The sequence below is a fragment of the Anser anser genome, assembly GCF_964211835.1.
Source record: "Anser anser genome assembly, chromosome: 1".
Taxonomy (NCBI): Eukaryota; Metazoa; Chordata; class Aves; order Anseriformes; family Anatidae; genus Anser; species Anser anser.
The window spans coordinates 128,329,043-128,356,691 of record NC_139720.1 but is presented as its reverse complement, the minus strand read 5'-3'; the positions used below and the strand labels follow the sequence as shown (position 1 = coordinate 128,356,691).

The 27,649-nt window shown below is 41.3% G+C and overlaps 1 protein-coding gene across 7 annotated transcripts in view; it reads right to left on the bottom strand.

The window, feature by feature from the left end:
* Window positions 1-4,559: 4,559 nt before the first annotated feature.
* SH3KBP1 (SH3 domain containing kinase binding protein 1) overlaps window positions 4,560-27,649 on the bottom strand; it is a 255,788-nt gene continuing 232,698 nt past the window's right edge. For all 7 annotated transcript variants that reach the window (XM_083850240.1, XM_083850241.1, XM_083850242.1 and 4 more), the window contains 6 exons: window positions 25,181-25,266; window positions 14,459-14,568; window positions 13,275-13,400; window positions 10,137-10,408; window positions 7,542-7,605; window positions 4,560-5,603 (listed from right to left, as the gene is read on the bottom strand). In XM_083850240.1, coding sequence (XP_083706366.1) covers window positions 5,562-5,603; window positions 7,542-7,605; window positions 10,137-10,408; window positions 13,275-13,400; window positions 14,459-14,568; window positions 25,181-25,266 — 700 coding nt within the window. In that variant the 3' untranslated portion in view covers window positions 4,560-5,561. The remainder of the gene's footprint in view (window positions 5,604-7,541; window positions 7,606-10,136; window positions 10,409-13,274; window positions 13,401-14,458; window positions 14,569-25,180; window positions 25,267-27,649) is intronic.

Genomic DNA, 27,649 nt, shown 5'->3' with positions numbered 1-27,649 from the left:
CTCTTAGCCATTGCAGTAGGGTGACGTCCTTCTCTTGCTAGAGCTCCCCCACCACAGGTTACTGAGCCGTGTTTCTGAGGTAAACAGGTGCTTCGTGTCAGAGCATGAGAAATTTTCCATTCCCCTGAGCTCAGTGACACGCGCCAAGCCCAGCTGCATAATCACAGCACAAACATCCTGAAGCCCCGGCGAGAGATTTGCCATCCATTAATGAACTGGCTGTCTCCAGCCAACGCTGTTTTTGCTGGGGTCTCAAAATGTATGTCATGTTTCCTGTGCCTTGTGCTTTTATTTGCTAAATGGCTGCATCTGCGCTTCCAGCAGGGCTTGGTAAATTTGGCTCTTTCAATCCCAAGTAGCCATATTATCTAGCAGCAGCAATTTCCATGCAGGTGCGTGTACTTTTCTACTTACCCTTTCTCACCTGTTGCTCTGCTTTTTGGTGCTTTGTGGTGGGAGGAAGACCATGGTAGAGACTGTGTGAATGGTGCTATCTCCTGCGCTTTGCTGCTGTCATTGTGCCCTTCACACAGAAAAGCATCCCCAGAAGGGGTAAACCCAAGCGATGGATCATCCTGCAGCAGGGACAGCTGCCCAGCCTCATTTGTACTTCCTCTAAGAGCCCAAGAAGTGCTCTGCCAAAATCCCAAACTTTGTTCCCATGCTGCGATCTGAGGAGACGAAGAGCATCTGATGGGTCCTTCCAAGTGAGCACGTTCGCCTTTCCCTCTCTGGGATGAAGCAGGCAGAGACTGGCTTGTACTGAGGAAAATGATCTCCCACAGCAAATGGAAATGCAGGGTCTGAGCGCAGTGAAGAGAGAGGGCATTACCAGAGAAAGTTTTGAAAGCAGACACTTCTTTAATGTTCTGATATTCAAAAATGGTTGTGAAATTTGGTCGTTTTTATCTTACTTGCTTTGTTGCTGCCGTAATTTTCAAGTTTTCTCCTCTGAAATAGCCTATTACAATGTCTAAGATCATATTGATAAAAGCCAATTATGTTTTCCTGTGACTATCAGCTACCTTCCCCAGCTGCTTTCCTACAAATAAAGGAAGATAAGAGAGCTCTGAACACACTTACCTTATCTGAGGGGCCGACAGAGCGGCCGAGCCCTGCCCCCACAAGGTTTTTGCAATGTGTCAGAACAGTTATTCTCACGGTAGAGGATTTGGTTCTGGGGATTTGTCTACATCTACAGTTGATTAACTTCCTAAAATACATTGAGATAGCACCTCAGTTTGTGAGGTAGCAGTTTCAACAAATGAATTTACATCTTAAAATTTGCATCCTACAGTAATAGCACATTTAGAAATAGGATTAAATTTCTAATGCTTTCTTTTACGCGCTCAAGAGCACTAAGACATTTTGTTAGTTTAGCTATTTCCATGGCACCAAGCAAGTCCCTCAAGCATCTGTTCCTCCGGCTCCCAGCAGCTTATGCTAGCTACATGCCAAAGTTCGTGCCTGCGCAGGGCTGGAAATCCTTTTAACACGGAGAGGTAAAACCAACCAGCACTGCGTTGCGTGCGCCCGATAACCTTCAGTACCTGAGTTGGACTTTTTGTCTTGCAGGCCATGGAGGGGAGGGAGGCCAGGAGCTGTGGCCTGCCCCGCGTGGGCTCATCCAGCACCCAGCTGGTGGCACCAAGCCCTGTTCAGCCCCCGGCCGCACTCACACGGCGCCTGGGGAAATTTAGAAAAGTGCCTTTTGTTTCCTCAGCTGCTCTGTTCCAGGCTGGGAAGCGCTGGCATCCCGGTACCGTCAGGGCTCGCTACCTAAGGAAGCTGGCTGGTCTCCAAAACGGAGGGCAGAGAGAGGGAAGCAGCTGCAGGAAGCTGGATGAATGGGCCGGGGCATATGCAATTAGCTGCTAATTCCTAGGACAGCTCAAAAATCAGCTGAGGCCAAAGGTGCCAAGCGAAATCTAATTTCTGGCTCAAGGGTATTAATAACCATGGAGACAAGCACCCAGTGTGTGGTATAGGGGGTTCAGATCCACCCCCAATTGCTCTTTTTCATGTCAGGACCACTCTGAGCTGAAGCCGGTGCTGGGAGGACGCTCCCTCTGCTTGCTGAAGGAGAGCCGCCTGGGCCCAGCACCGCAGCCACCCCTGCATGGCCCAGAAGCGGCAGAGCGATTGTTTTGCTCCTACTTTTAAACCATCCTCCTGCCTGCCTCCTAACACCCCTAACCGAGGCTAACGCGGCGAGAGCTGTCAGCGCAGCGATGACTGCAGCGCGACACAGCCGAGGAGTTCGCAGGAACACGAGACGTTTTCGCACCACGCGAGCCCCGCAGCAGGCAAACGTGTTTTTGTGCCTGCAGGGAGGCCTGGCCTAGGGCGCTGCAAACAAGGGCTGGGCTGGGGCCAAGGGGGAGAGAGGGGCCTGCACCCGCCTTGGGCCAGCGCCACAGGACAGTGAGGGCACACGTGAAAATGTCAGCCCTGGTGGTCCCAGGCTGCGCTGCTCCTCTCAGCAGCCGGACAGAAAGAGGCTCACGAAATGTACTGAGCAGCTGGCTGTCATATGCCTAAAACCAAGAGTACGTTGCATGTAATTATATTTAATCCTTTGACCTGTTCGCCTAACCCTTTGGCTCATTTATGAATGGACTGTTAATAAGAAAAATACAAACAGAAGATGAAATATAATTAATAAAAGGAACATCTCGAATGTTTACCATCACATTCCCATGGAAAACCAAGCACTAAGTGCTATGATCCCACATTAAGCAATGCTGATTCCTTTTAGAGTTGAAAAAATAACATTACAAAAAGAACATAAAACTCTTTTCTTAATAATCTTACAAATTTCCAGATCAAGAATTTAACTATTATCATGCAAATGCATGGCCCTGATGTTTCATACCTACATGGATTTCTACATGTAAACCGAAGTCTACTGCAAGACCACTGTGTGCTATTAACAAAAAATCATTTTACACAACTCTTCAAACAGCAATATTTAATCATTTTCACATCAAAAGCACTTTGCAGCTCACCAACATTTTCCGTTTTTCTGTAAATATAAAACCAAACATTTTTAAAAGCAGCAGTTCTTAACCACAGGTTCAATGCATAATTGATCCTCTTTAAAAAGGGAAAAATCCACATGCTATGTAAAATACCTGCTATTATTATAATGAAATGCAGCAAGAAGAAAAACTTGTGTTTCTGTGAACTCTCTTCTCCTAGAATAATAAACTTTCAAAACAAAGCATTTTCTCAAAATCTTATTTGATCTTCATTTACAGAGCTTGATAGGTTGGACTTGTAACTTGCATTTATAAAATGACAAGTTATCATCTCAAGTTATCATCAACAGAAGGGGAAAAAAAAAAGATGTAATCTGCTATCAGGAAACTCCACGCCAAATTCAGACTTTCATTTGCAAAAAATGGAGCATTTCTGAGACGTCCCTTGTGTTTCTGAAGTACAGCTCATGAATTAATACTTTATTTACCACAGATACAATAGTTTACTTTCTTCCAGGGATGCAGCTAGGAAGCCAGAAGTATTTATTTATGGATACACATTGCAAATATAACATTACAAACCCAAACAGAATTCTTATTTGTTATCCTTATTTCCTCCTCTTCTACTCTCTGCCACCAACCTCACAAAAGATATGGAAGTAATCTAGAAACCTTTATTGCTGGAAAGCTGTGACGGGACTATCATTCTTTGTATAAAAAATATCTTAATGTAGTTATTTAGGATTGTTAAATAAGAGCATTTCAGTGATAAAATATTTTATTAGTGTTTCTCTTTAAGAACACTGAGGAATGTATTGGGACTTTTGGAAACATCCTCAAGTTTCATCATCAGATCTTTCAGTCTCGGACACCGCAGCTACAAGAGAACCACATGCAATTGTAGAGGAAATTATCCCAATCGTGAGGTTCAGTATTGCCACTTGAGATCCACAAAGCAAGACCTGGGTACAGTGGAGTGTGTATTGTACACATCTGTGCATGTCAAGAAGGTTTCGGGAACTCTGCCGGCCATGTGTGAACGTGACCGGCCAACCGAAAGCCGCGTCTCATCCAGTTCCTGGCAGGCAGGATGGTTAGCGGTGATACAGGATATCCTGGGTGGAGCCAGTTCCAGTATTCGGTGAGATGACGAACAGATCCTTTGTGTGTTTTGTTGTAGTTTTTGACCCTCTGAAGTATCAACAATATCACTCACCCACTCTCGCTACGCTGTGCAAAAATATCCATTATTTAAATGCTTTGTAAAAACTCAACAAAGATTGTTGACAAGGCATGAGATACTGTGCCGCTAGTAAGGAACACGCGAAACCGCTAACAGGAAAATGAAGAAGTTGTTCTGAAAGGATGAAAATAGAAACTGGAAGAAACAAAGCAAGCACCAGGTTCAATAAAAATAGGAAGAGAAAGCCCTGCTGCAAAACAGGACTATAAAGTGTCTCACTGTATATACCTCAATGGCAGAAAGCTTATACAACATAATGTAGCAGACAATAGCACATAAATAGCAAATGAAACAATGTCACACAATAGAGAACCTTGTGCAGTAAATAATACAACTTTTTATTCATGTTTTATAGTTTACTTTTATTTATTTTTGCTTTAATAATGCATATTCTGTTCACTCTGTGCAAAATCGGGGACGGAGGCGGGCGCTGAAATCGTCTACGGAAAATCAAGCGAGATGAACATTCAAAACCGAAGGAGATGCCTATCAAAAACGGGAAAGCTAAAAAGCCACAGCTGATAATGACAAAGCTGCTCTCAACCGTGCCGCTCTGTCCCGCCGCCTCGCACCAGCCTGGCCGTACGGAGCAGCTGCACACGACGAGCGTGACCTCTACCGGACACCGGTGACAGGAGTCGGGGGGAGCTACGTGACGGAGACCCGGCTTGCAACCAGCTCCAGTCAGAGTGTGGCAAAGAAAGGCACAAATCATTGCAAAGACCAGATTTCTGTTTCGTTGGTGTTCTTCTCGTAAATACATTACTGTACACAACGTAAGGTTCATTGTAGGGGGGTCGGGGGACATGAAATTGCATATTTAACAGAACTTAAGACCGTAACAAGAAGTAGGCTGTTGTATCTCGAAGCAAAAATAATCCCTCCAGCCCCAACGTTAACATTCATTCCTGGCTATATGCAGTACAAACATTTTAAAATCTGTGACAAAAGACAATTAAAAACCAAAAATCAAAATCATAAAGCTTGTAAACAGATAATCTGAAATACACTTTATTTATGGAAAAATATCATCAAAATAGTACCACTATGGACTAAACTGCCTGAGTTTTCATTTCACCTATGATCTTGAAGTAGAGAGCCTTTAGCACAAGAAGATCAATTTCAGTCACAACTAGTGCCACACAGCACCACTTCGCGTGGAGATTTTTTCCTCACTGTTGGTATTTTTGTTGTGCTATCAAAAACTGTTGTGCTAATCCTTCAATAAAGGGATGTTGAGGCAATTCTTAAATCATTTGGCACAAAGTTATTTTGGCTGGGGCATAAATTTGAGTCTCAGTCATGTAGAATAATGCAACATTCCATCTATCAAGTATTCACTTTGATTGAAGAGCTTTCTTTATGTCGTTAACCTCCATCTGAAAAGAAAAAAGTATTTCTGATGAAATTAGACGCTTTAAGACACAGAGTTGATGCTGCTAGAAAAGCACATATTCCATCTTTTCCACAGGCACTGAGTACAGGTTTTATACCACTCTGATTTCCAAAGATTTCACAAATTGAGGTGACCTTCTATGTTGCACAGGGTGACCAGTGATGGCTTCCTCCCCTCAGAGGAATATATTCGTGTATATATATATATATATATATGCATGTGCTGTAAGACCTTTCAAGCTCTCAGTTACAACTTTCACAGCCTGTGCAGCTCATTGCCAGGAATTACTCGCCAAATGAGCACTGTGACCATGCACCAGCAGCTGCACTTACCCCTGGCACAAGTAAACAGAGCCACTCTGAGCTGAGGAGCAAAACCTGTCCTCTCTCCCCTAGAGGGATGGCTCTTGCTGTGGGGATGGGGGCCCTCTACACCCATCAAGCCCATGCCCAGGCACCCCAAGGTCTCCGATGGATGTACGGCGGTGTGGCAGAAGCAGGTGGCTGAAGCTACCAACACCCCCAGCTGCACACTTGGCCCTTCCAGCAGCCTCCACAAACCCTGAGGCAGGGATGTGAGATACATTCCCAAACACCCGCAGTGCTCAGCTGGGCCATATCATCACTGCATTCTTCTTTATTTAATACATGCACCGAGAGCTGCGCTGCTTTATGCCTGTCAGAGCACTGATCAACTAATGCAATTTCTGTTTGTTGAACTTCTTTGTTGTTGTTGTGGTTGTTGATCTTCATTTAAAGCTAATTACGCCATCTCGACCAGCATCTGAACCAGTATAAGCAACATCTGAGCAGGAGTAAAAGCATTCAGCTGTAAGATCATATTTTTAAAACCATCAACGTAGGGCTCTGTGTAAACATTTAAAGCCATCCTTGGAGGTGGAATACAGACCTCTGAATAGTTTGCCCTGTTAGACTAAATCAATGACTGCTATTAAAATGTTCATCAGTTTTATCTGCATATATTCCAATTTTAGCTGAACTGTAAACTACAAGAAGAAGCCATGTGCCTATGTGGCTGCATGCATAAAGTCCTTTACACAGTTCTGCCATCCTCTGTCATGTTCCCAAGCCCTTTACTGAGAGGAGCAGCCCAGTGAAATTACAGTTCGATTTTCTATCCCTAGTACAGAGAGAAAGTACAGCTGACCTATACCACCAAAATATAAAACATAATTGATACAAAAGCAGTTATCAAGTACATCACTCTCCCAAATCCAGAAAAGCAGTTACTGAGGCTGCAGAGTCAATGATCAAAGTCAAAGGTGCAGCTCTGCTCCTCACACGCAGGTAGGGCAGCACACTGCCTGGCAAACACTAAATCAACATGACAACTTCTAGAGCTAAGGTACTGCACAAACTGCGATAGCAGTAACTGGCTCCTAATCCTAACACCATCTTTTATATTGTTTAGGATGCTTTAGTGAGGGCGACCTGAGTACAGTCTGTAAAACAGACATAAAAACCTCGCTGTGTGAAATAATATTCCAGGCACAGCAACACTAAGACCAGCCTAATACAAAATATAAAGCTCTGGAAGAGAGCAAATCATTAAAAACAAAAACAAAACCATACAATTTCACTTGTGACAAAATCAGACCATTAAAACCGACACTAAAGAAATACCCGAACTGGAATCCTATATGGCGTTCTTTCATTTGGTACTTGTGCACTTGTGCTGATAAATTTTTAGATAATTATCAGGCTTTTCAGTAAGAATCCAGCACTGCAATACATATGACACAAACTGGTAACACTAGGTAGGGAGTAGGTACCCCCTATTAGAAATGTTAATAGCTTTTGATTCACTGGTATCTAAGTATCTTACCAGAGATTTATGTTCTATACGTGAGGCTAAATCAAACCTGCTGATATTTCTGTAACACTGTAAGTAATTCAAGTACCTGCAACCGTAGACGGATCTTTTTTTCTTCATCCAACTCAGACAGCAACTGCTTAATCTCTTTTCTGTTAAAAGAATGCGATAAAAAACTTAGAATGCAAATATTGAAACTAATAAAGTACAAAAGGTCACCTCTTGGAGGAATATTTTCCATATTTCACTAATTATGTGGGGTTTTTTTGTTTTTTTTTTTTTTCCTCAAATAACTAATTAAAGTAAGTATATTCTTGTGTACTACTTACTACAGAGAAGTAAGACGATCTATAATAGGGCATACCCTGCCCTTCCCCTGCCCCAAATTAATATGAACAATACATTTCCTCCTAACAGCGCTGCATCCACAGGCTTTGCTCTTGGCTGGCTGTATGAACGTTGAATCCAGCTGCCTTTTTTCCACACAGAATGTAGATGGATTGGCTGTTGGTGGGTTATAAGAGCTGTAACACAAATTCTGCCCATCGTATCGTATGCTTAAGCCAGTCAGAAGCCGTTTGTGCCAACAACACAAAGTAACCTTCAGCTTCATTTATGAGCCTTAATGACTCCCAGGTATGGATTTCCTGTCTCCCTTCTTGGAAGGGAAGGGAAACACCGCTACCAGGAGCAGACACCTCCCCACATTCCCAAAGTGCCCTCACCTTGAGACAGAAACCAGCAGGTGGGAGCAGCCCATGCAAGAAGGGCTGGGGAGGGCAGAGGAGCAGGGGACAGCCTAAGAGATTAAGCTGTGGGGCTCAGTGACTACTTGCAGCCTGAACCATGCCCTCCTGCAAGGTCTTCTCCCAGCCTACCCCCACACCCCTGTTCTGGCACAGTCTCTGCACTCTGCTTTGCCTTTTCTTTTTCCTGACTGGGCTACAGGCAACAGACAATGACAGTGGAGGATTCGCTTCCAAAACATCAAATACTCTCAGGAATAACAAAAACTATGTGAAAGCCCTACGAGATGAGCAGCTTAAAATAAAACAAAGATGGCCATCCCTGAAATAAGATGCAGGGTCATAAACCCAACTTCAAATGTCCTAATGACAAATGCATTACTTCTTCTGAAATACAAGCTTCCTGTGAAAATGTGCTAGCAGCAACACGCCAGCAAACAACACCAAAGCATTTGATGCTGTCTCCCATCTGTCTCACTGACAGATGGACCACTCGGTGGGTAGGGAATTGGGTGGATGGTCACACAGAGAGAGCTGCTGTCAACGGCTCAATGCCCAGGTGGAGATCAGTAACAAGTGGTGTTCCTCAGGGGTCAGTACTGGGACCGTCACTGTTTAACATCTTTGTCAGTAGCATGGACAGTGGGATCGAGTGCACCCTCAGCAAGTTTGCTGATGACACCAAGGTGGGTGATGCAATCAACACACTGGAGGGAAGGGATGCCACCCAGAGGGACCTGGACAGGCTGGAGAGGTGGGCCTGTGCAATCCTCATGAGGTTCAACAAGGCCAAGGGCAAGGTCCTGCATCTGGGCCAGGGCAATTCCAAGCACAGATACAGGCTCGATGGAGAAAAGACAGAGAGTAGCACTAAGGAGAAGGACCTGGGGGTGCTGGTTGATGAGAAGCTTGACATGAACCGGCAATGTGCACTTGCAGCCCAGAAAGCCAACCATATCCTGGGCTGCATGAAAAGCAGCGTGGCCAGCAGGGTGAGGGAGGTGATTCTCTCCCTCTGCTCTGCTCTCGTGAGACCCCACCTGGAGCCCTGCGTTCATCTCTGGGGCCCCCAGCACAAGAAGGACGTGGATGTATTAGAATGAGTCCAGAGGAGGGCCACAAAGATGATCAGAGGGCTGGAGCCCCTCTCCTGTGAAGACAGGCTGAGGGAGTTGGGGCTGTCCAGCCTGGAGAAGAGAAGGCTCCAGGGAGACCTTACAGTGGCCTTCTAGTACCTAAAGGGGGCTACAGGAAAGCTGGGGAGGGACTCTTGGTCAGGGAGTGGAGTGATAGGACAAGGAATAATGGTTTTAAATTTAAAAAGGGTAGATTTAGATTAGATACTCAGAAGAAATTCTTCACTCAGAGGGTGGTGAGGCACTGGAACAGGCTGCCCGGAGAAGCTGTGGATGCCCCATCCCTGGAGGTGCTCAAGGCCAGGCTGGATGGGGCTTTGGGCAACCTGGTCTGGTGGAAGGTGTCCCTGCCCATGGCAGGGGGGTTGGAACCAGGTGATCTTTAAGGTCCCTTCCAACCTAAATCATTCTAACATTCTATGATTCTAAATCAATTTAACAGTTTTAGGCACTTCTACTAAATTCATATTACAACTAGAAAAAATGCCCCCCTTATTAAGATTAGGGTGAGTTCCCAAGTAGCTATTGGCAAATTAAACAATATAAAATTATTCACCACTTACAGCTTGTATAGCTTAACCTTTTCAACAGCCCATAAACTTCTGCTTATGTCACAAAGCAGATAGTGCCAGTCTTTTTTCCTGACCTTCTCACCTCTGAATGTGTTCTGTCAGGAAAGTAGCAGAAACCACTCACAAACACACAGGCAATCAGTAATGTATACGAAGACAAACTCCAGAAGAAACTGATGCCACACTTAATGGATGTATCCCAATTACAGCTGAGATTTGCAGTACTTACTTTTGCTGGTCTTTCATCGTTTCAATGATGATTTTTAGCTCCTTAATTTGTGTTCTCAGCTCCTCCAGGGCAGTCTGACCTTGGCTCAAGTGTTCAGTCTTTGGCTTTCCTTCAGTACCAAACAGGGATGGGGAATTTGACCTGTGGCCTGTTGTTCCCATAGCAATTGAATGAAATCCAGGTGACGGTGAAGGGGATAGAGATGGTTGTACATTACTGCCACTAGCCAAACCTCCTGGTTTCGGAGGCAAGGAAGTTTTATTATCAGACACCTGTAACAAAAAGAACAACATTTAATGCCTGGAGAATGCTTTATGAAAATCAAAATCTCTAATAAACATTAAATATTTTGCTGCTATATAGTAATGTTGAAAGTCCATAGTCAGACATAGAAAGTTTCAAATATGACAGCCAGAACAACCAGTTAAATTATCTTTGTACTTATACATCAGAGGGGGTTTAGCTGGGACCTGTAATTCCAGACAGTTTTAGCAGAAGTTTCCAGTTGCTACAACGGATCAGCAATAAGCATTTCCAAGACCTCAGTCTGAGCGCTGCAATGAACCAAGGAAGATATTCACTGTTTCTCTCAGAAATGTGAGAATTTCTCTCAGTTTGTAAGAACACGCCTACATCCATGGAAGTCTCCTGCAGAGCACAAAATAGTGTGGCCAAGAATCCAAATTGCATTTTTTGTAGATTACACTGATGATTTTCAACTAACCATTGAAGGATTCTTCAATGTATGATATTGTTTTAAAATTAAAGACTGTGTTAAATGTTGCCCTCAGTATTAGAAAAATAGCTAACTGTTCCATAAAGTTGCTTGGTGAAATGATATAAAAACTAACACAAAATCCCATGACTTCACAATGATAGTATATTAATATGAAATAAAATAGTTGTATAACTTCACTGTACTGTCCTCTGGTACCTGAATCATCTGTGAATCCTTGTAACAACCAATGGCTCTTCATTCTTACAGGAACTTAAGAGAATAATGCAGCATTACCCTAGCTATCCTGAAAATTTATGGCTTAGCTCAGAAGGATCCCATATTTCTTGAACTGCAACACAGTGCTCTACTCAATAGACAAGGCATAGAAGACACCTACAATATAGTACCAGTTACCTCACTGCATACACAGCACAGTGTACAAGTACAGTTATCACAATGGCAAGTAGAGTGCCACTTATTCATCATGTTGTTGTTTGGTAATGCTAATGTGTGCCTAATATAACACCTACCAGAACTATTGGAAGATCTGATTTAGCCCAGAATAAGAAAAAAACACAAGACTGCCCATGTTGAGTATATGTGGCAAGGTTTTAGTACCAGGGCAGCTGCAGGGGTGGCCTCTGTGAGCAGAGCCCAGCAGCTGCCCCATGTCAGATAAGGGCCAGCTCCAGATGGCTCCAAAAGGGACCCGCTGCTGGCCAGAGCCGAGCCAGGGAGCGACGCTGGGTGGGCCTCTGGGAGAGCAGAGTTAAGAAAAGGGAAAAACTGCTGTGCAAAAGCAGCTGGGAGAGAGGAGTGAGAAGCAGCCCTGCAGCCCCCCAAGGTCAGTGCAGCAGGAGGGCAGGAGGTGCTCCAGGCAGGCAGCAGCAGTTCCCCTGCGGGCTGTGCAGAGGCCCCTGGTGGAGCAGGCTGTCCCCCTGCAGCCCATGGGTCCCACACGGAGCAGATCTCCACGCTGCAGCCCGTGGAGGAGCCCACGTGGAGCAGGTGGATGTGGCCTGGAGGAGGCTGCGGCCCATGGAGAGCCCCATGAATGGAGGGGAAGGTGTCTGTAGTTTGCTTTCACATTCTCATTGCTATAGCCTGCTAGAAATAGGCAATAACTTACATTAATCTGCCTATACTGAGTCTGTTTTGCCTGTGATGATAATTGTTGAGTAATGTCCCTGTCCTTATCTCAACCCTTGAGCCCTTTTTGTCACATTTTCTCCCCCTTTTTCTTTGAGGAGGGGGAGTGAGAAAGCAGTTGTGGTGGAGCTCAGCTGCCCAGCTGGGTGAAACCACCACAGCCATCTAACTCTATCATTAGAAAAGAGATATTCAAACTGAATGGCAAATAGAGTAAGATACTGAGCAAAAATATTATGGAAACAGATGGAGATACACGGTGAGTGAAGACCTGAGGACTGAGGCCATGGACATTAACTGGACAAAGTAACTGAGAGAAAAGTTAGCAGTCAGATGAGAATTAGGAGAAAACGGGGTGTGGAGGGAAGAGCAGGATCCACCACATTCTGCAGAAAGCAGTCTTCCCCACTGCATGAGTGTGACTGAGTATCAAACCTGTCCCAGGCAGGCACTGCTTAAAGAAATGTGTTCTGTGGAACAAACAGTGTGACTATATATAGAAAAATGACATTATAAATCACAAGAGAGATGAATAACTCGACTCCATGACCTTAATAACGTTTCATGTATTGTGTATGTATTGTGCTTCTTTTAATATTTTATGTATGTGTGTACGTGTCTGAGCAGTGTGTACCTGTAATCCGACCCTTCATGGATAATAACCCTTATATGACCAGATGCAAGTTCCCTTTGGACTGAAAAGAGGCTAAGTCCAAACCTGCAGCAAGTGAGCAAGGCACAACTGGAGTCATCCACATTGAACACATTATTCCAGAGCTTAACTGGCCATCTGTATTAGAGCCTCAAGCAGCTACTTTCTGATAGCAGTCTTCGTGTTGTACAGGAACAACATCTACATGGTTGTCATGCCAGCAGATCATTTACGGATGTTGGCCCAAGAGTATTCATTAATCCAAGTGCACCCAGAAGAGGGAGCTATATAGCAAAACATTATCTTCATAACTTGATCACAGAAGTGCACAACTGCATCTTTCGAATACTTTAGTTATACTATTAGAGTGTAATATTTATATATTAAGGATTTTTTTTCACACTATGGTTATGGAGGCAATTTAACTGTGCAATTCACTTTAGACTTGCATTTCAAACCCAGAAGAATCTTTAGTAATGATTACCATTTTTAAGCTTCTTTGAAGGACTGGTTACCAAAGTGATTGTTGAATTAAATGTTAAAAGTAACTATTTAATAATGTTTTCAAAAATTAAAATGCATGCAACAAGGCTAAACAGCGACATTCCAAATAACTTACTTGTGATATTGTAACAGTTCTTGATTTCCTTGACACTTCAATAGTTTTGTGTGTAACGGAAACATGTTCCTCCTTCTCTTCTTCAGGACTTGGTGAGTCAAAGAAATCCGGGCTTGAAAGGGACGACTATGTAGTTAAACACACACATACCATGAGAGGAAAAAAATGCAGATATTTTCATTGTACAAGAACTCAACAGAAAAGAAGAAAATGTATATGATTTTTAAAACTATTTTCAAAGTAACAACACTTAAAATCAGTACTCTCTCTCCCCAGTTTTTTAACCCTTGTTTTCCAGGCTAGATGAAATGAGAAATACTTAGAGAGTTGGGCTCAACAATAATTTACATCTTCATATTGCTTTATATTATAAGATGAAAGCACCTTCCTGTCCACAAGCAGAGCTGTATCTTATTTGGCTAGGACACCGAGAACCGTGTGGTAGGTGTCAGCTCTGCCACCACTTTGCTCAGTGCAGGTCTTTCTTTGCTGCTCTTCAGAGGAGTCATGCTGCTGCCTGTGCACACTGCTGGCATTGCAGGGCTGCCACAGGCATGGTCTCTTTGCAAAGGTGCAAACAGGGATGGAAGGTTCTTTTCACCCCTTGTTCCTTCTCCTAAAGATAGAGCAATGGTTTCCAAAGCATGGTTTATGAAAACAAGTGTCTCAAGGTACTTATTAGAAATTTAAGTCCCCCATATATTTACAAATATGAGCTTGTGAGAGGAAATGTATGACGGCTCAAGGAGAGCTACTGAAGGCCAACAACAGTCTGCTGTCCTCAAAATCTGGTAAGTAAGTGGCCTAGAGAAATCAAGGGAAATGATTTCCAGAAAAGCTCTCTTTTTGGAAATGCTTATAAAATCCTCAATACTTAGCAGAAGCTAGTTTATTCCAAAGATTTTTAGGAAGGATTTTTCTGGCCTCACCCATTGTTGGCAAAGAAAATCTGGCAGCACCCAAATAAGGTGGTACAAATCTTACAAGGGAGGGAATGTTTTAAGCATTAGCATTCAAAACACTGGCAGCCTTCTGACACAAATTTTCCTGAGCGGCATCTCTCTGCCTCACTGTACGTGTGAAGGAATGGCTGTGTACATGTATTAAAAGCACCAGGGAACAGAATTAGAAGGAAGAAAAAAGTCAGGAAAAATCTTCTCAAAAGAAAAGGAAAATTAACTTACAGATGTGAGAGACTGAGAGGGCGGTCGCCTGCCAGTAGCTTTTGGTCTGGTTGTAGTTGGATGATTAAGCTTCTCAGCAATTGGTACTACAGAGTCAAAACCTTCCAAGTCTTAAAAATAAAACAGAATTGATTTGGTTTTCTGGCAATTGTTTTATAAGAATCACTTTTTTTTCTTTTAATTTCAAAGAAATCAAATCTCACTTTCCCCATTGTGTCACAGTATTCTGCGCACATCTAGACACCATGATGTCACTAAAAAAATCCTGGAAGTCAAAGGCAGCTGCAACCCAGTCGCCCTTGCCAAGCACAATGGCCCTTGCATGTCAAACACAATAAAGCAGACAGGAAATGCTCAGAGGAGCCTATGGTTTTGTTTACTCTCAGCGTAGTGAAAGCTAAAGACAACACGGGTCCTGTGGATAGAATAAACAGTTTCAAAATTTCCATCTTGCTATTAAAAGGGTTAGTAGTTTTTCTCTGAATAACTGGAGACAGAGGACAGTGCACGCGTTGTCTCAAGAACTGTACTGTGCTGCACCTGCAGCATCCCACACAATTGCTCAGGGGATCAGAGAAGGAGAGTGCTGGAGCTGGAAGGCACCTGCAGGTTCCCAAACGCCAGCAGCTGGAGGCGGCATAGTTTCCAGAAGCTGCAGATGAGGGGGATATCTTCAGCAGTCCAGAGGCTACGGTAAGAGAAATCTCCAACAGATTCCCGAAGCTGTACAAAGCTCAGGAGTCTTGACTGTTTGTATGGCTAGTGAAATAGGAGGGAAGTGTTCGCTGAATCCAGCCACGTGGTAGCATGTTTACATGGAAGAACGATGGCTGAAGGAGTACTGTGGCTCGTGATTACATGCCTGAATCAAATGGCTTAACACCATTCATCTATTTTTATGGGCTATATCAGTTTCAGTCACATCAATTTCAAAATGCCCTATTGCATATGTTAAACAGAAATGATTCAGAAAATATACAGGAGATACTCTAGACACAATAAATCAAAATTCAGTAAAATTACTTTCAGGCATAAATCAAACGCTGGAATGGTATTTGTTATTCAGAGACCATTTGTCATTGCACACATGCAGGAAAAAAACAGCTTCTAAGTTAGCAGGTATGTATATACCAGGCACCTAATTTTCAGAACTGTTACAGAACAATGAATCTCTGAAGATCAAGCTTTGCTGCTGTATTACAATCATTGCACAGAATTACGTGATGGAAAAACAAACCTATTGATGGGTCTGTGCAATGAACTAAGCACACTGAAGGACGCTTACATTGATTCCAAGTCCATGATTTGGCAGCTAGGAAACAAATAGGTTCAGACATTCTTTACTCAGCAATATTTTTCCATTCCCAGGAGATTTTAAAAAAAAAGAAGGTGGAAAAAAAAAAAAAAGGAGACTTCTTTCAATACCCCTGAAATAGTCTAAGGTTATTCACCTCTTAAACATTATTCTATTTTTGGAGCAACTCTTCCTATATATAGCCTGTGACCCCACTGTCCTCTACCAGGTATTTCTCTCTCTGTTTTTTTATTGACTGCTGCAACCCCATGCCCTGAAGTGTCTCACAAAGTCAGTCAATGGCAATTTGGCAATCCAAAGCTTAAAGTTTATCTACATATCAGGTGAGGCTGCAGTGCTTTTAAAGTAAAAATAAGTTAATGCAAACAGATTACACAAAACCTATCTGGAGACATACAGAACTTCAGGGCTACAGGAAAGGAGAAATACAAGTAAAAGAATTATTTTCTGAAGAAAAAAAAAAAAAAGCCTAAATATAGGAGCTGGTTTCCAGCAACAGCCAGTTTGAAGCTGATGTATGAGATAGCTACATGACTTGCTTTAGATCACACAGGAAGTCAGTGATGTATTTTTATACATTGTCTTTGTTTTCACCACTGTTACTTTCTTAAGTCGAAAATATACACCTTTTCTACAAACATGTGATGCTTAACTATACAAAATGTTGACTGAAGCAAACCTCTGCTTACCCCAGCCATTCTTCCCCATCTAACCCTTTTTTTTTTTTTTTTTTTCCCCTGAGCGAGTTTTAGTCCAGCTCTTCTTCCAAAAACATGCGCCCAGCCACACAAATACCTGTTTGGAAGAAAGGATCAGTAGCAGAGGACTGATACAAGCTGTTAAAGCTGAGAAGAAGAGCAGGCTACAGCTCTGGGGGGTAATAGAGTGACTGAAGTTATCTTACAGCATGGGAATGCTCCAATGCATCAGTTCTCTCTCTGTTGACACTTCCATGGTAAGCACCACTGTACCTTCATCTGTTCTTACATAGGATAAATATCTACACTAAAATGGAAAACAGTCAATGAAAAAAACAGTGAAGGTATAAAAGTGTGTTTCTTTGCCTTACATAAGCTAACCATTACCTAGACTTCTATGTTTGATTTGAACAACGAAATATTCATGTTTCAATTGTAAAATGTATTGATAAACTGCACAAGAGGATACAAATTTTTGTTCAGGAGACCCATGAGCACTTGCAGATGAAACGTTCTCCATGCATTTTATGAATACTATGAAACACGAACATTTCTGTGCAAAGCTTCTATTATCAGGAAATAATGTGAAGAAATATGACAATCCTTCATTTCTTCCACTTCTGGATGCAATTCTGATGGCTAGAAAAATAAACTAAAGCAGCCTCAACCTGCACTGGATTTTTAAAAAGAACAGAGCAGAGCAGAGGTTGGAAAGGTTCCACAGGTAAGATTTGCTGCCAACAGAGAAATCACAGCCATTCAGCTGATACTATAAATGAGACTCTATTTAAGTGTAAGGGACAACACTTGGTACAATGCTAAAATAGTAAATCCATTTCTAGTACTTCTACATGCCCTTTATCTCCTCCTTCCCCCACCTTTTTTCTCCTTATTTAGATGTGGTTCTCACTCCCAAATCCTCTCTACATCTAAGATTATCACCACCTTCCATGATCATCACCATTCAGGGCAATTCCCATCCACTGGTGGAGAAAATCAGGAACATGACCACTCAAGAGACCTCTGCCTTACTATAATCTATACTGCAGATACAGTAATTAATTCAATTATAGAGGTTATTTGATTTTTTTTTTTTGCTAACGGAAAGCAAGACCATATGGGTGTGACTATACTATACTCACTGAAGTCATTAAACACAGTAATTCGATTGTGGTGTGTATTTTGGGAGCCATCAGACATTGCAAGCTTAAATATATGTGCTAAGCAAAATATAAAGCCTTTCTGAGCTAAACCAAATGGGAGGCCATTAAAAATAAAGTCCCATCTACCATATTCACAGGCATGTTGAACACTAGTACAGCAGCATCAGCATCTAGTAGAAGTGAACTCTGCACTGGTCCAGCCTTCTCTGTGTCTGCTAGTAATAATCAGTAAAAAGGGCTCTCTTGAACACACAGAAGACATAAGACACCCTTCAATTAACAGGGGGAATCTCTAATTAAAAAAATATATATATATGGTGATACTTGTTCTACAAATAAATAGATGCATTCATCTTTATTACTGCCTTGCTGATCAAGCTGGTAATTCATGAAGTAATTCACGAGATGGGGAGAAAGACATCCGTGTAATTCTAGCATACTGGTGTAGTACACACAACAAAATGCCCAGCTTACTGAGCAAGCATATTTAAGGAATAGGAGAAATATCAGCAGTGCAAGAAGTATTCCCTGGTATCTTTCCATGCCACTTAAGAATAGGATCTTACCCCATTCTTGTTTGTTTGGAGACACGGTCATTCAAAGCATGATGATGGTGTTTTCAAACAATAGCCAGATTGAAGAAAACAAACAATTAGTTGAGGAATAAGTTTTGAGCTAAATAGATTTGTACCTTCCTGGAAAACAACTTTCAATCTTTCAAAAAAAAATAAATAAATCCCAGAAATAAGTTAAATGGTTATGCTTCCTTTCTCGCCTACCTCCTCCTGTGCATTTACTATTCTAGCAGAAAATATGGCTAGGCCTCAATTTTATCTTGAGTTCTTGTGTTTTGTTTTTTTTTTTTTGTCTTTGGGCAAAGTCATTTCTACATAATGAAGATGGAAAGCTTTTGGAATTAGCAGAGAGATTTCACCTTGAGAAAACTGAAATGGGAAGTGATGGATAGTATCAGAATCAACATATTCGGAATGCTAATGACGAGATTTCAGAGAAGAGAAACACAGCAGAGCTGAAATAAATGAGGCCAAGGTGGCGTTCAATTCATTTGAAGAAGATAATGTCACAAAAGTCACAGAGGTAGATTTCATTTCATTATCATATTCAATACATTTAGAAGACTGACAATGGGCTAGTGAAATGGTACGCTGTCCTTAAATACATTAATCCTGAAAGCTACCCTTCATCAAAGGAGACAGAGATCTGCAGGTCAGATCTTCTGCATTACTGTCCATTCAACACACAGCACTAATTAAAAGCACCTCAATAGAGAATATAAACATTTCTGGGAATTTTCAGAAGCCCAGAATTATTTTAACTGCTTCAAGTGCCTAGATTCTGCTCTTCTCTCCGTGCTGAACGAAGAGCATCATGCAGCATCTTACCCTTCAAGGAATGCTGCTATACTTTCAGCCAGGGCCAGGATATCAGGATCTCATCCATGGTTAACTGCAGGCTCTTTTCTAACATTCAGGTAGTTTACTGTCAGCAGGAGGGTTCCCTGGCCACAGGGTTACTTTAAGAGTGTAACGGTGATGTGCCTGGAATGCCTGCAGTCACAACTCTTTGCTCTGGCTGGAAACAGCTTTGCTTGCCCAGCTTCGAGGACAGCCACTGAGCAGCCACCATCCTAAAGTATACAATTAGCCTTTCACATTTCAGCCTGGAGTTTTATTGGTTTAATAGCAGAATGTAAAAGCTGCCATAATGAGCTTAGCAAACCACTTGCCAGTGCCCTCATAAGGATTTTATTTTTAACAATTCAGAAGATGCCAAGAAAGAGCTGAAAGGTCAAGAAAACTGAGCTAGAAGAAATGGATATGCTGTTTTCAGGCAACTCCATTTGACACACATGGAGAATGATTTAAATTTCTGTTTGATTGCCTTTTTCTGCACCCTCTGGGGCAAGAGACCTAATTAATTTTCTTAATGGACCGTTACCATATCCCCAATTACAATATTTACAATTCACATCTATGTTTGTGGGTAATTTGGATTCAGTGACATAAATATTACAACTTAACCCACTTGTGTAGTTTTGTTCCTTTGCTTTGCTTTGCTATATTCAAATAAACATGAGCAGCAGCATAGGAAGAAACAACTGGTTTAGGCAGATTTTTGTCTTCACTGTAAAAGCCACATTTTGTCCTCCAACCCTTCTATTCAGCAATATTTTCCTTCTTCCAACTACTACTCTGTGTCTTCAGGCAACATAATTATAATGTCTTGCAGTATAATGGCCTGTGATTTAAACACAAAAATGCTCCGCTCTACAACATTTTACTGGAAAGATTCTCCACCTTTTTCCCTAGTATGGGCCAAATCTTATTAAATCACTTTCTTCCAGCAGAGGCACAGCAATCACCTCTCCTAATAAATTCGAGCGCAGAAGAGCAGCATAGCAACTCCGGAGCATCTGCAAATACAGCTCAAGGAAACACAATATGCTGAAGGATTGGTGTTTGTTAGATATTTTGAAGTAGGGTATTTTTAAGTACCGTTCCAGGCAGCTCAGCACCAGGCTTGGGGGAGGGACAGAAAAAGAGCACAGCTGATGACATGGGTTCAGCCGGTGCTCCATGATCCACCGCCAATGCTCTGCAGATTAAAGTCTGAGCAAACACTGAAAAATGTGCTCGTGTTTACCAGCTTTCAGGCAATCTCTTCGAAAAATCATTCCAAAACTATACATTTCAACAGGAATCAACGAATACGTATGTGCCTTCTGTTAGCTCTGCTGAAGATTATTAACTGCTTTCATAAATACTATGCAAATGTGTAAGGAGCCAGGAAAAATATTGGAAAGATGTGTCCACTTGGCTCTGTGTGGGAAACGCCTGTGCAGCTCAGTCTTTTTGCAAAGTGCAGAAACTGCTGCTTGTGTGCGTGAGCTGAGCATTTCCACTGTAGATATATCACTTTTATATATTTGTGGCTTATTCTTTAAATCACTTAGCTTAAATCCATATGATTATAAATATTAGATGATTTCAAAGCAATCCTAGTTTGTATATACAAGATGGATATACAAGTCTTGTTTCAGGATTGCTGCGTTCCACAGTGTGTGTGCATATAGTTAAAAGCGTTGGGATTAATCTTGACACGTAGAAAGAACTCAATACCAACAGTTAATTGGAATAATTCAGTAATTTTCTGGAATCGTTAGTGTTTGATCCAGTAAATTATTACATGAGCTAGTTGTTTGTTCTTTTTTTTTTTTTCTTTTGTCACTGCACTAGCCCTCAGAAATAACAATTCTTTGTGAAAATAAAAAGAAATACATAACCTAAAATTTGAGTAGTGCAAAAGGGCATGAAGTGAAGCTGTTTAAATCAGTATCATTCTACATAGGGACTAGACTGCTCTTGTGGTGGTTGAAGAGGGCTTACTTTCAGCGTAGGCTATGTCGCTTTGGAATAATTTTAAATTAAGCTCCAAAAGCCACTGTCATTCCCGAACAGTAGCCTGTACGTGAGACTTCACAACAGATCTAGCTGTTGTGATTTAACCACAGCAATACTTGGAGGCAAGTCTTGGGTGACATGACCATGCAAGCCACTGAAAGCCAATAGGTGCTTTTCCTTTTTTCCTTTTTTTTTTTTTCAATTCTTCTTGCTAAATGGCTTTTGTTTTGTATGTTTTGTAACATGGAATAACATCACAATGGAATAAATGCATTAAACTTTGTGATGACACAATCTGTCTGTAAGAACACATTAATGAAACCACAGCATTGACAAACAGTGTACACATACTCTACGCTTCACTTACATCACTCAAATTTCTTATGGGAAAATGAAAGAAACTGTAATGATTTCTCATTGCAATGTTATGGTGCAAGATTTTCTGTCACAGTACACTCCATTTCAACTTTTAATTAAAAAAATCTGTAACAGCCAAGTACACATTAGGTATTCTACGAAGTATTTAATTTTGTTACATATTGTCAACTAAAGCAAACACAGGACAGAAAGGAAATGGAAAATAAAAGGCCTTACCCTCATGAAATGAAGAAGAGTTACCCATGGCAAAGAGATGTGAATAGGAAAAGCTGGATGAAATATGTGTGGAAAGGAAAGGAAAGGCATCACTGAAAACAGGGAAAAAGAAAACAAAAGAAAAAGTGAGGAGGAATGGGGAATGTTTTTTCTTAAATAATAATATTCGGAGGACTAGTTTTCCAATGTTTTTTGTAAGGATTGTGGAAAAAAGCAGAGGCATGAAAAACAGTAGTAATAGCTGCCATTACATCTACAATCAGCAGTGATGTTGCTGAACAGGACTTGCCCTTGTCAGTACAGATTGCAAAACTGTAATCAGCGCTGTATTATCATCAAGAAATTTAAATGTCAAATTACAACTCAGCATAACATGCTAGTAAAATCAAGCCATGCGCTGACATCTACATAAAAATCACTTCTCGTGTATGCATCTGACAGAATGTTAGGCACAGTATTTACATCACCTCAGCCTTGCTCAAGCAATTGCAACTTTCTGAAGTCAAGCTGAGTGAGAATGTTTCTAAAGGAGTTTTTAAAACCATGGGGTTTTCTGTTTAGGCAACACTGGTTCACTGACACTAAATCTTTTTGGGACGGAATATTACTTAGAAAACAAACAGAAAGATAGCTTTTCCAAAACAAGAAGTGATTAACATACTGATCCGTAATGGGGGACCTAGACAGAATACAAGTTTTGCACCTGGATTCCTCAATTCCTTTACATATTTTTTCTCAACTGCTGGTTGAATTACTAATTTTGTTGTTCACTTGCTTGACTTTTAGGAGATGGCATACAGAAGGACTCCATATATTCTCTTCCCTCCTCCTTTAGGAGGGCTTTTAACCAGCTATAGGGTGTTAACATTGAGAAAGTGACAGCCATTGCCCTGATAACCTCCTTATGGCACAAAAGCCAGGAGAATGCTGTCATATTCATTTGCAGACCATGCTTCACCCTTAGTACTTAGCATAGGCATGAAACAAGGTGAGGCAACTTGCAGCAGAGCACTGCTTTGGCCAGTTTCTTCTGTGAGAGCTGTAGTTGTCCTGAAACTGCACTGGGGTTCATGAAGGAATAAACAGCAACCCCGTCACCAGAATGGGCAAACACCTGAGCTACCATGAAGGATGTTGAACTTCCATTTTCTTCAAAGGCTACGGCTAATCCCCATCATGTCTGTCACATAGGTCCCCTCTACTCAACCACATGATTTTGGATTAATGAAAAGACATAAAATGACTAGATTTAAGCAGATCCATTTTGACTGGAAGGATGAACCTAGGAGAAGCTAAGGCTGCCCTTCCCACAGAGTACGTGGTGGCAGGGCAACACCAGTATAGCACATCACAGTTAAGTGTTACCTGGACTCATGCTGCCCAATCCATTGCTGTTTGGGAATACACTGGACACTCCACACAGTCACCCATCTTTTTTATGAATTACTCATTAAGCCAAGAAATTTCACCAACACAGTGTTTTCTTTGTAAATAAATAAAAAATCTAGCACATTTATCATAAATCTTTGCATTTACAGTGTCTCATAGACTGTCCTGAACTCCAAGCCTCTCCTCATCGTAAGAGACATGAACCCACTGTGAATTGTTTTGGCTTATGAAGTTTTAATTTATTTCTCTACCTTCTCTCAAAAGGTTATTCCTTTAACAATATTTTACAGGAGCCATCAAAAGCCTCCTGAAAATTCATATTAGTTATGACCTTTGGGTCAACTTTCATTCCAAAATCATCACATTTTTTCTTCTTCTCTTTTAACAAGTTGTCTAACAGGCTAGAATGACATGCTTTGCCCTTGTAAATGCCACTCTGGTTTGACCCCTATCAAGTTATACCTATCTAAGTATTCACACTATTCTATCCTTGGGCTCAATAGGTTTCCCTTGTTAGTGGTAACAGGAGGTCACCAGCTAAGCCCTTTGCAATATGTTGTGTATGTTGGTTTGGTTTATTGAATCTTGTTGGCTCCTGTTCTTCATTAAAATGCAAACAAATAACAACTAAGTTCTGGAAATGAACAAAAAAAATAATAAAACAAATCTCCTACCTACCCTTTAATAGGTTGTCCAAACCCAGAAAAAATACAAAACACTCTGTGCTTTTATCTTTATAGCAATTATGAAGAAACTAGCATGAGGATTAAGAGTTTACTTCTCTCACACAGTTATATGCTATATGCAGCCAACTTTTTCTTTCTACTATGCAGAAGCTTACTGGCTTTGAAGCAAATTTATAAACATGGGTAATAAACATTAAATGGTAGAATTTGTCTGCACTTCCATAAAATTCCTTCATATTAATATACACAACAAAAAATGTTCATGCAATTTATCTCAAGCTTCTAGCTTTCCATGTTTATCCCAAATAAAAATCATTTGGTTCTCCAGAAAAACGTTACTACCAAAAAACAGCAACGGCAGAAGGTTAAGAAAAAGCAGGCATATAGATGCTGGAAAGCTCATTAACCTATGTGAAATTAAATTAATTTAGCATTTTATTTATACTTTTCAATTAAAATCCATCTATAACTTAAAGCTCTGCTTCCAAGTCTGAAGAAAAGACAGATTTGGCTGCTGAAAACTTACTATTTTACTGAAATGGCTTACTAAGAAAGCAGTCTGGGTAGAAACCACGACATGAAAACAGCACTTAATGCCACCAGTGAAAGGTAGTAATGCTTACGCATTCAGGGTACCCCGGTTCTGCCTTTTTTACATGAACGGGTCTGTTGCTGCACAGCTGCGACTGCGGAGAGCGACGGGAGCAGCTGTCACCAGTGGATTTCTAAGTGGAGGTGGAAGATGGCTGTCGGGGGCTTTGCTTCCAGCCCTAGGACAGGAGTCAGAGCACCTTGCTTTCAGAGTGCCACTTACCGCAGCACCCGACCCTGCAAACATCTCTCCTGCACTGAACTTGAGAAGGGAGGAGCACGAGAGAAGACAGAAAAATAACCTATCTTTACTCCTTTCCAGGTGATTTCTCTACGAAAATGTTTGTGGTGTAGGAAGACAGACTATTTTAAACAGAAATTTAGACTTTCTTTAAATAGTGTTTTCAGTAAAATTGATTCAAATCAGCCTGAATTTTGTCTCTACTCCTTTGTATTAGAAAATGCAAAGATTACTAACTGCATCAAAAATACAATCTTTTGCAGCATTAAAAATATGGCAGCACTAATATTACATCTGTTAAACAAGTATGACTTATTATTATTGGCCTTCTCATTTGTTTTGCTTTTAAACAAAATTAACAAAAGCACTCCTAGCCAAAATAGCTCACCATTTCATATTTCTGTGTTGTTGTTTTTTAACAGAAAAAAAAACAAACAGAACCTTTTTAATACATCACAAATGATCCTATAATTCTGCAATTAAAAATTGATATCAGTTCACTCACATCCATACATCCATTGCCAAATCCTCAATCTGCATTTTGGATAATAACAAAGACACTAAAAAGCAGAGATTTACACCATACATTTCTTAGGCAAACTATAAAAAGCACTGTAACTTACCAATGTCATTGCTTCTTTCAGAGGAGTCTTTCTCTAGAGTGCCGGATACTGTACTGCCCACTAATTCCACTTTTGGACTATCGCTCCTACATTTGGATCAAGAAGAGGAGATATTTTATTGGAGTTTGTGTGTGGATTACAGTAAATTGATAGCTAACCTGCAATTACTACTGAGAGAGGGAAATACTCTTCCTTTGTAGCACCAAAGTAGTAGCAATATGTCAGAGAGAGCAATCTCCAGTAAACAAACATGCTGTATGGATTAACCTTATCTCATTTCTCCTTAACACCTGTCAAAAAAGCCTATTTTAGACACCGTAGTGTCCTGAATAATTCTTCAAATGTTCACAGCATCTCAGTACGAAGGAAATCTACAGGCAAAGGGACAGCCTTCAGGATCTGATTTGTAACTACTTCTCACTACTTGGCTCGCATAAACAACAGCGATGGGTGATCGAGGGCACTGCAGACAGGGAGAACCTTCACGGGAGAGTCATGTGTTCCAGCAGTCCCTAATGCTTACTCACTAATGTAACTCCTCCACCTAACGGAGATTTCTATTTATTTTTGCACATTTCTTATGAGACTAGACTATGAGAATGGTTTCCACAGGTCCAAAGAAACAAGATCAACCACTCTGTCTGAAAATGAACAGGCAAGTGTCAAGAGCTGTGATACTTTTAGAGAGAGGAACCATTTTAAAATCAGACAGGAGATCAAACACAAGCAACAAGACTATTCTTTCTTCGTAGAACTTTCTATCCCACAACTACTTACGTCTACTAAAATAACCTGACTATTGAAACAATTAAGAAAAATGGGACAGTAGTAGGTATGCAGCTCGGCACTGCATAGGTCACACAGACAAATCCCTGTGACATTTACCATGATAACAATAGTTCAACAAATGCAATAAATTCTATTTACCATCATTATCAGGCCACCTAATAAATATCATAGTTTTTTTCCACAATAACTATTCACAGCACAGCACTGCAACAATTACAACGTATGTAAGGTATCAGAAATGTGGGTAAAAATACAGAACAACCCAGGTAGATGTGCATTTCTATGAGCAGCAATTAGCCATTGACAATAAAATACAGTGTGAACTCCCAAGTCTCATTGATTTTTAATTTCTCTCTGCTTTGGTGCCATAATCTGAGGACAGACAGCCTGAGCCTCCACTTGTGACAGTAGCTCATGAGCAAAACACAAAGTAGCTGGAAACCCTATTTCAGACTCCAGGAAGGCTGTGACAGGTAAAGAGTCCAAAAAGGCGTGTAAAAACTGGAGAAGGTCACAGATTAATGAATCTAATTAAACACGGTGGTCGGGTGACAAACCTTCTAAGAACAAAAAAGATGGACAGCCAGTTTATGACCTGAAAAACAAACTAGTTCAATGCAATCATCAATTTGGCAGGCAGTCGGCACCAAGAAGGTGGAAGCAACATGTTCCTGGAACCATGGATTAATTACTGAGATGATACATGAGGTTATTCCAAGCGATCTGCCTGATCAGTTAATTTTTCTATCTTTGGTCTTTCACTTAAAATAAAATGTGTATATATATATGCATATTTATTTGTAAATATATAAGAAATAACATAGTTTCTTGGCTGACACGGCAATGAGCATCTGACTGCTACTCGGTTTTGCACACATGTATTTCCCAGCTAACTGAGAGCAACATGTGAGTTGGAAGTGCTCTAAGCAAATCCGTGAGTGCTGTTTTGGAGGAGATTCTTAGGATGGCGTGATTTAGGACTGAAAATCACAATATTTACCATTTGACTACAGAAGATACCAAGATATATGACATCACCAAAAAAAAAAAACACCAAACCAAACCTAACTCTATTGTCAAAAGAATCAACAGGCTCATTATGGCAACCAACTCTCTTCCTGCCAGGGAATGAGTGGAGCCACCCCTTCTTGCTCACAGCACCTCCCTCCCTCTGCTCATGCCCATGCATATAGGCTGTCAGCTCGATTGCACAGATGATCAGCCTGAAAGAAAATAGAAGCCCCCTTGCAAAGTGATTAATTGCCATCTGGAGTAACTCCCTGACCCATATGGCTGAATGTCTGCACAAATGCTGGTGCTAACATAAGGGAGGCTGCAGGGATGGGCTGCCAGGAGAGGGAACCTGCCCCTTCCAGCAGCAGCAGCAGCAGCAGCAGCAGCAGCAGCAGCAGGACAGACTCAGATTGGTTTAGACGGATGGTGAAAATGCACTTGCTGTAGGTCTTTAAGGGCTTGTCTACTCAAGGGAATTGACTCCTCAGTAAATTGTGTAATCACGTGTACAGCTAAATAAGCTGTGAAGCCTTTGGAGAAAATTGACAGCTATTCTCTGTCTCACATGTTCTTCACCTCTCCTATTGCCCTTGAAGTCCTAACCTGCCTCGAAGGAAGGAGGATTATATTTAAATGGAAAAACAATCATTACCACAAAAAGTCAGT